Below are 14,661 nucleotides of genomic sequence, written 5' to 3' on the forward strand. Positions count from 1 at the left end.
TCCCATAAACAAAATTATGTGCAGTAAAGATCATGATTACTAATCCAGGATTCTACAAAGTCAATATCACAGGGCCTTCGCTTTTTGTGATCCTTCGGTTTAAGGAGGGGTGGTTGGTTGGATAGGGGAAGTGTTTGGGTAGGGGGTAGAGAATCTCCTCCTACAGAAATACACCAAAGTTGACTACAGTTGGAGTACTAGGAGTGGTGGGTGATATGGGTTGTTCATGAATTGCAGGTCAATGAGAGGTCATATTTTTGGTCATTGTCTTAATCTACAGAGAACTGCTTCTCCTATTGACGATACCAGGGTAATGAAACTCTTGAACAATGATATGAGACAAATGTTTCATATGATGGAGGCTTGTACTGTATGTACTGTACATCTGAAAATCTTCTGCAAGTTTAGAAAAGTCTGTGATTGGAACCACTTTGAAATGCCAGTAAATGAAGTAGAAATTACATTTGAGGTGCAGAAACAATTATCTAGATCTCTTTTGATCTTGTATAAAACTGAAGGGATCAAGAAGATGAGAATGAGGATATGGGGGGAGGGGGTGGGGGGAGCTTGTTAGGAACATACATAATTACATGAAATTATGGTTACAAGACAAACTTGCTTCTCCTTGAATTCATACATACACTGTAACAGAAACATCCCAAACTCACCAGGTTGCTGGATTAGACAGATAGGTACTCACGATAAAAAAAAACGGCGAAAAAAAAACTGAGTCTTACCTCTTTAACTGGTGGGTACTTCCTTTTGCACTCTACTGAGAGAGCCCTGAGATCTGTCTGTAAATTCTCCATCAGCCGTCTCGCTGCTGCTTCTCGTTGATGAGTCATGATTGCTTCTACTGTACTACTCTCCTCCACCAAACTGGGAGAGAGCAACTTGAGGTATACTCCTACTTTCGTAGATAAAAAGCACACTGTCCTCACAAGACTGTTCTGCAATGTTTCATGGTGATGACTATGTAGTTCTGATACTGATCCAAGATTCTGTGAATACTCAAACTTGTGAGTCCTCTAGTTTTCGTAATGTCACTGGGCTTAACGTCTTAATTTCACTCCGTAGTAAGTGGTTAATTCTGCAATGAATAAAAGTGAACACAATTTCCCTCACTCAATCAAGCAGAAAAAATTTACATCAACATCTAGATGCCAATATACAAACTGTGCACTATACTGTGCAAGTCTAACCCACTTCTAATAATTACTTCATAAACATCACTAAATCACACACACACTTGATAATTGAAAACTTGGGTTGGCTACAAAATGAAAGAAATATTTTGTCATTGTTTCTGATGTCTGTGTCAATAACTACAATCATCAATATATATACTGTATAGCTAGTTGTCCACCATATTGGTCTGTTTCAGCTGATGGCACAGGACGTGATAATTGAGACTCAATGTCAGAAAATTTCTAATCTCTCCACACTGCATAACATGATTAACAAGGTGTCACAGATGGTAGCATTTTCTTTATAAGCTTTATAGCACCAGTTTGCGGTGGAATATTACAGCTCTTATGCTTAATTATTCATTCCATTATAAATATAAGCCAAACTGACACATATTGCAACTTAGGTTATTTCTTTGCATTAAGATGAATGTTCTTAATAATCCCACAGACATGGTGATAAAATTTAGGGCTCCATTAAAGAGCTTGAGTGAAAAACTAACGAATGTAAACAACACTTTGTTTAAAATTAAACAAAGTTAGCAGGTTCTTTTAAAAGGCTCTCTTTCAATCCATAAATCTGATGCATTCGCAGGAGCGGACTGGATCATAAAATACCACCAGCACAATGAAACAACTGGTGGTGCTGCCTAGGTCAAAACTAGAATCAGCATTTTCGGCACCTTTGGTTGGTCACTCTTTCAGCATCGCCTCGGACCCAGCCCCACAACAGTGAACTGGCAGTCCAATCTGCCCCTACAAAATGCAAGCAACTACTTTGTCCTCAGTTATATGATGTGTTATCATCATTAATTGCTTAAGTTAGTTATCAACTCTGCTTTCTTATTTGACTTCATCACGATGGTGGTTCTTAATCTTATGGCAGTGTACAGTACAGTAAAGAAATACCTTACTAGCTGGCATTGCATTTTATGTTATCTGGCTACTGACTCAGTAGCAGGGTAATATTGAAAATATTATTAGCAGGCCTGACTAGCTCTCTGTTAAACATTAATTTAAATTATCTAACTTCTAAGTAAGCCTAGGCCCAGGCCACCATGGTAAAATATTGCATAGCCTAGGATATATTTGAAGAAATTAGCAAAATGTGTTCAATGAAATAGATAACCTTGCCAGTTCAAAGTCTTAAGTGCATTATAACTAAACCCAGAAAGGTTACAACTACTTGCTTATTTTATCCTAACTTAGTAATTAGATTTTATGTAACGTAGCCTATCATTGGCTTGATAAACGCTAAGTGAAGTCTGTAGACTTATCATTGATAATGTTAGGCTGATCATAACGTTATGCCTAGCCTAACGTAAGTTTCTGTTTAAATCAACACAAACAACGACACGTTTGTCATATGGTATACATGTCATAAAAATCCCTTCCACGTTATATTCACGCTGGCAGAAAAGGTTACGTCTGTCGCCCTGTTTCTAATCCCTTACGTGTAATTAACGACGTTGGTAGCTTCTTTCACAGGGGGCTGCCATATTGAAATTTCACATTGATAATGCACATCACAAATTTCTGTAATGCACATCTGTAAATGTGTATCCTCAGATGAGGCGAGTAGGTTAGTTACAATTTACGATAACAATAGAAGCTGATGATTCGAGCCCTTCTATCGAATGAAAGAGCGCAGAGTATGAACTATTTGTAGCAAAATTTGTCAATATTTTACCATAACATTAATTTCATGAAATTTCGTATGGGAATAACATTAGAAACAAGAGCTAGAGAAACAGGTTAAAGTGGGCGGAGTTTGACACTGAGTGGTACTAAGGCAGGATAGAGGTCGCTCTGTGAGATTGGGGAAGAGCTGCATGACAATCTTTATGTTTTCTCGTAGGAGCCATTTTGTTTCCACTGCAAAGTAATAATCTGAATTTTCACCAGTTTTCATTTATTCAAAATGGGAGGTTGTTCCGCTTTGAGGTGCACTAACCGATCTGAAAAGGGATTTAAAATGTTTAAATATCCTTCTGATCCTGCACGGAGGAAAGTATGGGAAGATAAAGTTAACAGGGAAGGATGGACGTCTTCGCGTAGTAGCTGCCTGTGTGAGGTAAATTATAGGCCTAAGGTAGGCTATGGGCCAGGCCCTAACAATACATTAGGCTAGGCCTAGACCCCTCTCCACCCTCGGCTTAGTGAGGCTACGTAAATCACTGGCGCTTACAACGTAGTATCACATTATGTCATAGGTCTGCACAAAGCTACAGTGTGGTACTTTTTAAGAAAAAAGTTGCCCAGGAAAGAACCTGGCCAAGAAAACCAAACTACCGAACGACTTATCCGCTCTCAACCCCAGTCCCCTTGCATCGTGACTGTGTAGTGTGTGATCATCGTCGGCAGGTGTGCATTACCATTCCCCTCAAAAGGTAACAGATACTACACATGATCTTAGCCAAAAGGCCGAGAAGCGAGAAGCTACAGTGTGGTGTACCCTGGCTATGACTCGAGGTTAACCTAATTAAGGCCTGGGCCTGGGCTTACTTTTCTACAGTAGGCAGGCGCGTATCCAGGATTTTCTAACCCGGGGGGCGCGAATTACTATCTAAGCGGAGCGCCACCATCGGTTGGCGCGCAGCGTACAAGAAATTTTCTGGTTTTGATACCCCCAGATCACCGGAAATGGCACTTCTCAGGCTTGACAATGACCAACCAGATGTACACTTTTTGCCTGAGAACCAAGTTTTTCCCAATAGTTTTTTTCCATCCATAACCTTTTTGAAGTTTGTCACCAGTCACACATCATGTTCAACCTCATCGCATGTCCTGTGGATCATTGCTTTTGTAGGTGATTCTACGTCGCGGCCCACAATATCCGTCAGCCCCACTTTTCAAGGTTTTAAGCCCGTTATTTGTTCAGAATTTGAAAATTCACGTTTCTCGTGATTAAACTCAATTCAAAACATACCCATAATGTTGCACAAAATTTCATCTATGGACAACCAATATAGAAAAACCCAAGGGCGGCAGAAGCACTTTTAATCTGGGGGGGGGGGGCACCGACATCAAAGGGCACTTTGCAGATATTCGATTGGACTGATGCAATTTTTTTGGTTTTACAAACCCCTCAGATGGTCGGAAACGGCCCTTCCCGAGTGTTCATTCTGGTTCCCTGGCCACTTGCTAACTCGAGACACCTAAATTTTTATGTAGAAAAAGGGCACATTTTTAACCTGAGGAAAAGTGAGGGGGGGGGACGTGCCCCCTGTGCCCCCCGGTTCCGCCGCCCTTTAAAACTCCTTGAACCCCTAACAGACCGGTCAATATTGCACGAGTAGAGGGACGTGTGATGAAGAATGTCGGTCAGAAATTTTCAAAAATTCAGACACAGTTAATTTCTTGGTGTACAAATATTAAAACCTCTTATAACGGCTATTATAAAACTTGGTTGAAGGAAATGAAAATATAGCAGATATTTCCGAAACCGAACAATACACACATAGGCGTAGGAGGCGGGGGGGGGGGTGGAGGCTGCAGCCCCTAATTCGCCATTACTAATGTAAAAGAGAGTTTTAACATAATTGGACCTCGATGATTTTCTCCATCTACATAAGACATTTCGTTGTTTACATTAGCATCCCGCGGTATACTGAGCAGCTTTCACGGACCGTAAGGTACACGATGGCATCTGATGTAATAACCGATGCTTGCTTATATGATATTGACATTAACATGTTGGAATTTTTGGTTATTTTTTTTCGGGCAAGTCGGACAACTTTGAGGCTGTTCATCCTGGAACGCCATTTTCATGCTCACTGATATGATGTGATATCTGCTGTTTGCTTTACAAATTCGAACCGGCGCGTAGCAAGGAATTTGCCAAGGAAAGGGCGAAGCCTGTAGGCAAATTATCTAAGCGTAGCTCCTCCATTAGTTGGCGCGAAGCGTATAAGAAAATTTTGGCCGAAAATGCCTCCCAGATCGCTGGAAATGGCACTACCCAGGACCATTTGTTGGCGCGAAGCGTACAAGCAAATTTTGGCCGAAAATGCCTCCCAGATCGCTGGAAATGACACTTCCCAGGCCTTGTAAGTTGCATCTAAGCACTTTCTATTTTGAAATTACTAGCGACATCATAAAAAAAATATGCTGAAGGGGGGGGGGGGGCGGTCGCCTCCTTCCCGAAATTTGTCATGTTCCCCGACGACACGGTCGAGTTCGAGACCAGCCACAGTTGGTTTCATAGCACCGTTCTACAATTGATTAAGGCGTATATACACACACACGCATTATGATAGACCATATATAGAATATATAGATCATGAGTCAGAGAAGAAAAATGGAAACGTCAACAATTGAGTTGTCGGTGTAAGGGGTAGGGTGAGGCACACGCCTCTTCCGAAATCCTTGATCCGTCACTGGCTACCCTGTGTATATAATAGGGATCAGCGCTGTAATAATGTCACTGTTCCTCTTTCTCTTCCCGGTGTCTTGGCGTTGTGTTTTTCTTTAACTCCCTCCTTTTCTCCTTTTTCTCTCTTTCTTCCTTTTCTTTTCCCTTCCTTCCTCTCCTCCTCCTCTTTTCCCCCCTCTTTTTTCCTTTTTTCTTCTCTTTTTTTTCTCTCCTCTTTTTCTTACCCGGGGGGCGCGCGCCCCCAACGCCCCCCCCCTGGATACGCACCTGGTAGGCCTAGGCTACCTTACGTTGGGAATACAGTCAGTCAATGGGAGCTGTATACAACAGGGCTGTAAGATGTAAAATTCGGGTCGGCCAAAATCTATCAGGAAAATAGTATGGAAACACTGACAGAGATCGTACAACTTTTTGCATCCATGTGCTTATTTTCTACAGTTGTTCTGGTTAAAATTTCCTGGTATTCCTTGGTTGGACATATGGAGGATATACAAAATCCAACTTTCACATAAGGTTGGCATATCGTCTTCAAAACAATCGGACAAGAAGATTTTAAAAAAGTCACTTTTCGGCACAAAAAATTGGACAAGATGCGTTTTAATTGGACCCTTTTTGTGTATTTTGGTCGAAAATCTAGCAGCCCTGGCCCGTGTGTTTGTATGCAAACTCAAAAGACCAATAAAATAAAAAAATCATGGATATTTTGTGTCTTTTGTCACTGTGTTTTCTGCAGGGTTAATGACAATAGTTTCATTTGCATCTTCTATAGTATTTAAAGGGTGTGAAGACTCGCGCAAAAAGAAACGTCTAATGCCGGTTATCTGACCTAGTTTTGAATGAGGTGTAACAGAAGTGTTAGACACCACCATCGATCCCAGAAAATACACACACACAGCTTGCTACCATCGGTAATTAGACACTAGTGTACAGTCAGTATATACAGCTGCGGTCAATACCCACAGCACAGTGTACAAACAATACAGTGATGGACATATCAGGTCCAGCTAAAGATAACAAGGTATCACGTTTCATTACTGTCTGCATTTTGTAGCAACATGAATAAAACGTCGCTTGCAAGCAACAGAAAGTTAACTTTTTCAGATGGCCGCACACGGTTTGGGGCGAGTCTTCAATGCCTTTAAGCTTACACCTTAGATGCCCCTGATGATGTTACATACAACAGATACTAATTAGCTAGGAGGTAGCAAATTGCCTTACCTGGTGGGATAAGAAAACAGAAACATCAACTTTGTCATATGAGATACTGGCACATGATGAACAATTCCCCCAAAACTGTGTGAAATTTATAGTGTTATCACATACTGTATGGAAATATCATAGTCATACTGACATGAGCAGAGCCTGGAGCGATTGGAAATGTGATATCATGAGCCTCTTCTATATAATATTGCTGTTTCTTGTGTCTTTCTGAGGAATTGCCAACTGTGAAATTTCTAAAGTAGTTTAATTTTTAAATTGACCATATATATATATATATATATATATATATATATATATATATAGATATATATATATATATATATATATATATATGTATATTATATAAGTTTCACTGCTTATATTCACCTTTATGATAACAAATAAACAACATATTAAAAGGTAAACAAAATTGTGGATAAGGCAGTGCAATAGCAAGGTTAGGAAGATCCAACTTTAAAGCCCATTTGTGTTATGATCAGGGGATATTCAGTAGTTAGCATCAAACCTAACTCAAGGATACATAATGTTTTGCTAGATCTGTGTTGCAAAGTTACAGATGTAACCTTTTTGTTGAGTTTGTATTTGTTTGTCTGTTTTGATAATTCACTAAGAGACAACCTTAATTCTAAAGTGTGATTTGCAAGCTGAGGGACATCAGTCGCAAAATTACAATTGTTTGCTTGAAAGCTCTTGCCACATATTTATTAAACCTTAAAAATTATCTGGCACAGGCCTTTGCTTTAATACATTCGGTACCGCAATGAAAATCCCCCCCCCCCCCCAAGAAAAAAAAAACTATTCGTTTGCAAATGTATAAGGATAAAGGAATAGATCATTCATTTTTCTGCATGTAAACATTTAATCCTCATTTCAGGCACACTTTGACAACCAACAATTTGAAAATAAAAGAGTTGATGGGAAAATAAAGCTGAGACCTTTTGCAGTGCCAACCATCTTCCCTCATCATCCAGAAATAACCCTAAGCAAAATACCAAAGAGGAAACCACCAGTAGTGAAGAGAGTAGAGATACCTCTGAGCACAATGCAGAAACAGGTCTGCATACATGACCACACATACATTCTTGAACCAAACAGTTGCCCTGTGGTTGAACCACCAACGAATGCTGAGCCCAGTGAATCACAATGTGAGTATTAATGATTTACTTTATTAAGCATTTTTTCCTTTTATTTTTATTTTTATTGCAAAAGAGAGGGTAATGGGTATACAATATTCTCTTTTAAATGTTCTGGGTGATGATTAATGTAGGTTATGGATTGCTCCATATATACAAGGGATTCAACTATGCCACATCCATCAGGGAAAACTTTTTAAGGCTTTTTTTCTCGTTCCCCTTTTGGACAACCAGGCCTTACATTTTGGTCACAATTACAGACAGCAAATTTGGTTGTCCAAACAAATGTAGCAAAATAACAATGACCATATTTATACAATAGGAGAGATGTGCTGGTTTGGTAAATAGATTACCGGCTTTAGTGGTGATACCAATTTTTAGCTAATTGTGGGTATTTAGTTACTAACATTGCAATCTGAATTAGAGGTAAACAACTAGTGGTCCACCAGACGACCCCAACGGCTAATTTTGATTGTCTGGACTGAAATTTAGTCATCTCAGACGACCAGACTAGCATTAAAAAGTTTCCTTGTAATGCTCAGAGCCAACTTCGTTTTACCATTGTACAGTATTTGAAGGGTTTAGTCATCTCATCATATAAAGGTCACCCATTCTATAACAAAGTATCTACTGTATCATGTTATACTGTAAGATGGACTGTACTGTTCTCAAAAATATTCTTAACCAAACTTGTTGTGGAGAAACCTGAACTGTCACAAGATGGTCCGTTAATTTATAGCAAGAACCAATCTACCTAATGCTGACGGCTTTGATTTAACGCAAATAGACAGAAATAGGCATGGTCGATTAAAATATTAGACTTTCATTCCTTGTACAGACATCTCTATTAAGAGTCAACAACAACAAACATGCATGAAATGAATAATTGATGATTTGCTTAAACTTATTTTCCTTTTTTAGCAGCAGCAGTAGCAGCAGCAGACAACAGTTGCTTAATGATTATTAATGAAATTACTGATCGGACTGTAAAGAAGAGAATAATTGAGTTGGAGGCAAAGATAACATCACTAAAATCGATCCTGATAAAGACTAAGGAATCACTCAGGGTGATGGAGAAGAGAACAGTTCAGGAGAGAGAAGGGGTGTCAAAGTTGTTTGGGGCCGATCAACTTGAGTGTCTCAGAAGAGGGAGTTTGAGGGGTGTAGAATGGTCACCTGCGACACTGAAGAAAGCTCAACAAATCAGAGTCGCTTGTGGAGCATCTGGATACCAGTTTCTCATCAAGCATAACTTCCCATTGCCTTCGCGGAGGACCCTGGAAAGAAGGTTAAAGAAGAAGGCACCAGTACAGCGTCATGTCCTCGGACAAGCGTTGGAGGAATTAGAGGGCCAGAGAGTTAACTCATTACGTGAATTGCAACTCGACAGGCTTGAGTTCCAAGAGTTTGATGAAATAGAAATCAGAGAATTGGAATTAACACAACAGAGTCAGAGTGTTGAAAATGTTGTTTAGAAGGACGTCATACAAAGATGGAAATGCGGAAGCATATTTGAGGAAGAATAATTAAAGGAAATCACTAGCACAGGTTTTTTAACTTCCTCTGCTTTTCATATTTATGATGTATTGTTTATTAAAGTGTCACAGTCTTATATTCCAATATTAAGGGAATGATACCTGAAAACATCTGCTGAAAAAGATCTGTCACTTTAGTACACGGAAATGAGCATGACATTACATTTTTGAAAGGAGAGTTTTCTGTAACAATTTGAGCTAATCAAACAGTATTAATAAAGAGGAGTCAAGGGTTGTATCACCGCACATATAATTGACCCGCTCCACACTGCACGACAGATCACGACCCAATTCAACTGAAGAGTTTGTTACGTGGGAATTCCTTGATAGTCACCATTGTGTGTGCTTGTGATTAAGACTAACACCGATAACGATTTCTCCAGTTTTAAGCCGCCTTGACTTCAGTCATGGAAAACTGAACATGAGCATTATCCCACCCAACTGGCAGCCAAGAGTGTGAGGTGTTCCACCACTAAAACTGAACAGTTTTTGATAAACGTAACCAATCAGCGGGTAGGAAATTAGCATGTGACCTAAACAAGATTTGGTCTTTAAAAACCAAAAATGTGCCTGATCCTTCGTTCATTGTTCAATGGGGGGGGGGGGGTGGGGGCGGTGGTTATTTATTAGTCCATAGGTCCCTATGACCATCAAATATATCAGTTAAGTTGAGGTGAATTCCAGCGTGACTGATGGGACATTTGATAGAAAAGTTCAACAAAGAAAGTTATATTGTTGAGAAGTGGGAGGGGGCAAAAGGCTATAAATTGCAACATTCACTTGGGCTACCCCCAGTTGGTCCATCATTGAAGAACTGTTCACATAAGTGTGTTCCTTTTTAGTAGGGAGCACTTAGAGTAGCTCTGTGACTGATGGGACATTTGCGGACCACTATTTTTAGGTACGTTTAGTTAACTTGTAAGCGCTATCTCAGAATGAAAAGAATGAGTTGGGTATATACCCCTCCTGGTAGCTACTTAATGTAGCTATATCAGAGCACCACCATTGAGAGAATATTGGCATTAACTATTTCACACAGTGGCGTTTCCCTTGTGACTGATGGGACAGAAGCTCTGTGACTGATGGGACGCTATCTCCTCCAAAATTATAGCAAATTTTGTTTTGCACTAACTTCAGTTTGCATCCACATATGGTGCCAACTAGCATTAAACTTGGGTCAGCTGGGCTCTAGCCACCCATAGTCATCACAGGTAGGGCCCACTGGAGTTGGCCTATTGGGGTGTGGGTCCCCCATTGGTTTACCATATGAGCATCCCATAGAAGCAACTGGCATATGTAGAACAGACACAGGCCCCTGAGAAAACCTGTTCCATTCCACACTTGCTGTCTCATATAGCCCCATATGACTGAGTCATGGGTGTGTGATTTGTTGGGGCCTCACTGGGAAAGCTGTTTGGGCCCATATTTGGTGAGGTATGTTGCCCATGTATGGGACTCATGTCATCCCACTTCTGTGTATCAAGTACTGACAACTGGAAAAATGAAACACACTCCATATGCATTTGAAACTTGCATTTTATTTATTAACAACAACAGAACGAGCTGAGCCTTGAAACATGCAAACATTGATAATGAACAGGATACTAATTATACAATATTGATGAAGTCATTTAAGTCACATAAGCTTTTGACAATATGCTGAGCTTCACCCTGGGCAGCAAAAGTACCGAGATACTTTCAACTGTGGATTAGGGTCCAATCTGCCCATCACATAGTGAAAGTCTAATACAATTTTTTTGAGCCATGTTCTCCATTTTCCCCAAAATACTAAGTTGGTCAATATCCCATAAGGAAAGAGCCAAAACTAATAGGCAAAGGGGCATACATATACTATACAAAGTGTCAACCTGGCCTTACTAATAATTGGATTGGACCTTACATCATTTAAGTTACAGCCTAGTGGTTCTGTGGGTACTAATTCACTTGTGTGACGGGCACTCCTGTGGTGATACTGCCAACCAGGATTGTGATGTACAGTGCTCCAGGTTCTTTTTCCCCCTGATAGACCCACCAGTTCCTTCAACTCGGCCTCATTGTTCTGTGATCCAAGAACAATGCATTCCTCAAATTTTGGACAGAAGGGCCTGTATGCAGTGATCCAGCCCTCTCCACAGACCTCTGTGAATACCACTGCTGTAGATGATAATAGTTGTTATGTCATTTCTTTTTAGGAAATTAGTTTTGAATGGAACGACACTATTCTTGTACTAATACTTTTTGGCATTGCAAACTGTCCAATATAGGCTATACTATCTGAACCATACACTGTGACTGATGGGACATTAAAATCCAAAGATCTGACATGTATACCAATCTTGATTTAGGATAACAGTCACAGGTCAATGAACACTTCATCATGTCACCATCATGTCAGTGACACAAGCTGCTTTCAATAACATGGTCTAACAAATTAATTTGAAGAATATACTGCACCTGTAGTGTGATTTCGTTTTCGTTCACGTTCTCGGCGCTCTTGTTTCTGTTGTGAAGACATCTCCCGCTTCTTCTTGTGGGCCCACTGTTTGCGATATGCTGATTGTGTTTTTTTGTATGCATCATATTTCCCCTCTGCTTTCAAACGTTCCCTCCTGTTTCGCTGTCTTTCAGCACTGGATTTACCCATTTTGCATTACACCACAAATGCAGCCTAATTCTGTGACTGATGGGACAGAAGTTTCAGGTTGTCTAGCACATAACCCTATACACAATTGAAGAATCTCTGTTCATGCCAGATTAGGCCCTGAGTAGTACTAGATAGATAGACCCCCAACAACAGCTGAAATCATTCTGTTGGCTTATGACTAAAACAAATGTTAAAAAACTGTGACTGATGGGACATGTCCACACTCAATATTTCAAGAAATCACATAAAGACTTATATTCATATAGACACCTGTAACTTTGCAGAAGGTGAAAGGTCTCAAGGTGACTTCATACTCAGTACAAAGTTGGTCATTTCTGGAATCATGCCAACTATTAAAGGTGCACTCTGAATTTTAGGAAATTTTGCTAATTTTTCGTTCCATGCAGCACTTGACGGTTAAATGCATGCTGCAGTGAGGAGAAACATGTTATAAGCCAGGTGAAACCTGTTTTGGGTAGTTTAACTGTCATGTATACCAAATATCTCCCTCAAATGTCTGCAACCTAAAGTTGATTTTTAGTGAAAAATGCATCAATTCCATGGAATTCACCTTGAGTCAGGTCGTGATCATCCAGGCTTTGTTCTAATTTAAGTGTTATCAGTTAATGAGTTATCAAAACATGGCTTGATCAGAATGTAGCAATGTCACAGCAATAAAAGCAACACCTTTCATGTGCGACATAAAATCTCTGCGTCATTATTTTTGAAATATTCAAAGGAAATTTACCTACTTTATGACTTTTTTGGCTAAAACAAATATGATCCCTTAGACAAGACCACCAGTGCTTTCACAGTAAATATAAGTATCCCTAGCTAATTTGATAATTTGGATAGGAATATCTGGGCCGAAGTTGTTGGTTAATCATTGCTATCAAATTTGTAGGCCAATGACACTCTGTTTACACCAGTTTGGGCACAAAGAAATCCTAGACAGCATTTGTACACAACTTTTCACTTTATCACTTGAATGCAAATTATTTCTAATACAGATCTTTTATATGGTAATGAAAACAATTTGTCTATAATCCTTAGACACAACATTTCTTTAATTAAGCATATAATATTCAAAAGTTGGATTTAATGTTCTAAGTCTTCTTTCCAGCATTTGCAGACTCTGTACTTAGTCAAAGTCTCATGTTCAAGTTACATTTCAGGTCAGTTGCAAACTAAAGTCTCTCACATCTAGAAAGAAGAATTAAGGCTAATTGTAAAAAAGGGAAATGATTTGAATTAATATTTAAAGTTTGTCAGATCTTTCTTTAATCTGCACTTTTAGGCAAATATTGCCTGCCTTTTGCTTTCATGGAAAAAATTTCTTCTGATGTTTGTGTTTTTCATGTTTCAGACAACAAAGAATGAAACAGTCTGTCTGTATCTGTCTACAGTCTCAGCCTGTTGCATTATGTGAACAAAATTTTACCGAACCTAATTGCTAATCAAAATAACATGACAATCCAAGACACACCCGCATAGAATTTTCCAACAGATAATGGATAGTGAGCAGGCAATTAAAGGGATATTGTGATGGCAGGCGATGTGACATCTTAAACAGAAGAAAACAATTCTACACTGTTGGTTGAGAAACCCATCTCAGTAACTTGTTCCTAACTCGAGATATGTTTAATTGAATGTTAAATATTTCTATCAGATTAACCCTTCCTTTCCCCTCAAGAAGTAGCTGGTCTGTGGTGGCATCCTGGTTGATGTCTTTCTTCCATGGGTTCACACCTTATTCAGTGTGGATTGTTGGCCCAGGCATAACCAACGATAACAGACGGACGGTAGGCCTTCTCCCGTAATAGCCTCTCGAGCTTTCTTTTCAACAGAGGTTTCATCTCTCTGAGTAAAGATGGACTAGCTATAATCATTTCAAACTATACAATTTACAGAGATCTACGCTGATCCTATATATTCCAATTTCCTGTTCAACCATACTTTTCAGTGAGGAGATAGGCTATTATTGTTCTTGTGGTTGGGTTTTTTCAGGCAGGAGAGGGTGAGAAGGGGGGGGGGTGGAGTGGGGTATTTAAATAGCTATCACATTGTCTCCTCTTAACGTTGTCTAAATTAATTCAACGACCGATAGAAACAACCTTCAAGTTTTAGTTTCATTAGCAAACAAAGACCTTGGATCCCAAAATCTTGGACCACCTGGATCCCATGAACAAACTATGGTCATTGAACCCCTTTACATCGTTGATCTCTCCGTGCCCGATATGGGAACCGACAAATCGTCTTTCTTGACCAAACTGAATAGCAAGAACCTAAAAGCACTTCCAGATAAAGTCAAGTTTGAATAACTACTGAAGAAAGAAAAATGAAAATCGATTACTTGGTCAAATAGCTAAAGTTGTATTCAATTGTCGGTGTACAAGTTCCTTTTTTTTTCTGGCGGGGAACATAGCATGTCTTCGTCCCCGCTTGGTTCCCACTGGAAATTATAACCTTCGTACTCTGGTAAGAAGCTGAATCAAATTTGACCAGAACATTTTTAACCTCGCAACTTGATAACAAAACGAAAATCAAAGAAGAATAATCAAAATCG

At 39.5% G+C, this 14,661-nt stretch overlaps 2 protein-coding genes, 1 long non-coding RNA gene and 1 pseudogene across 13 annotated transcripts in view; 2 read left to right on the forward strand and 2 right to left on the reverse strand.

Annotated features, from left to right (window-relative positions):
* Positions 1-2,897, reverse strand: part of LOC139962234 (protein MON2 homolog) — a 70,356-nt gene extending 67,459 nt beyond the window's left edge. For all 6 annotated transcript variants that reach the window (XM_071962259.1, XM_071962254.1, XM_071962258.1 and 3 more), the window contains exons 1-2: positions 2,642-2,897; positions 738-1,090 (exon numbers count right to left, since the gene is read on the reverse strand). In XM_071962259.1, the coding sequence (XP_071818360.1) occupies positions 738-845 (108 nt within the window). In that variant the 5' untranslated portion in view covers positions 846-1,090; positions 2,642-2,897. The remainder of the gene's footprint in view (positions 1-737; positions 1,091-2,641) is intronic.
* Positions 2,898-3,013: 116 nt separating this feature from the next.
* LOC139962238 (uncharacterized) lies at positions 3,014-10,037 on the forward strand. 6 transcript variants are annotated; one of them, XM_071962277.1, is made up of 3 exons: positions 3,014-3,279; positions 7,658-7,928; positions 8,838-10,037. In XM_071962277.1, the coding sequence occupies exons 1-3, from the start codon at positions 3,109-3,111 to the stop codon at positions 9,389-9,391; spliced, it is 996 nt and encodes a 331-aa protein (XP_071818378.1). In that variant the 5' UTR covers positions 3,014-3,108; the 3' UTR covers positions 9,392-10,037. The 6 variants fall into 6 exon arrangements, with proteins under 6 accessions (XP_071818378.1, XP_071818379.1, XP_071818380.1 ...); XM_071962278.1 differs by having other exon boundaries at positions 8,841-10,037; XM_071962279.1 differs by having other exon boundaries at positions 8,844-10,037.
* Positions 3,547-3,623, reverse strand: LOC139962268 (U2 spliceosomal RNA; annotated as a pseudogene).
* Positions 10,038-10,045: 8 nt separating the features above from the next.
* LOC139962242 (uncharacterized) lies at positions 10,046-12,802 on the forward strand. The gene is made up of 2 exons (XR_011791176.1): positions 10,046-10,124; positions 12,673-12,802. It is a non-coding gene; the product is annotated as an uncharacterized lncRNA (long non-coding RNA).
* Positions 12,803-14,661: the final 1,859 nt, after the last annotated feature.

The sequence above is a fragment of the Apostichopus japonicus genome, chromosome 20 (assembly GCF_037975245.1).
Source record: "Apostichopus japonicus isolate 1M-3 chromosome 20, ASM3797524v1, whole genome shotgun sequence".
Lineage (NCBI taxonomy): Eukaryota > Metazoa > Echinodermata > Holothuroidea > Aspidochirotida > Stichopodidae > Apostichopus > Apostichopus japonicus.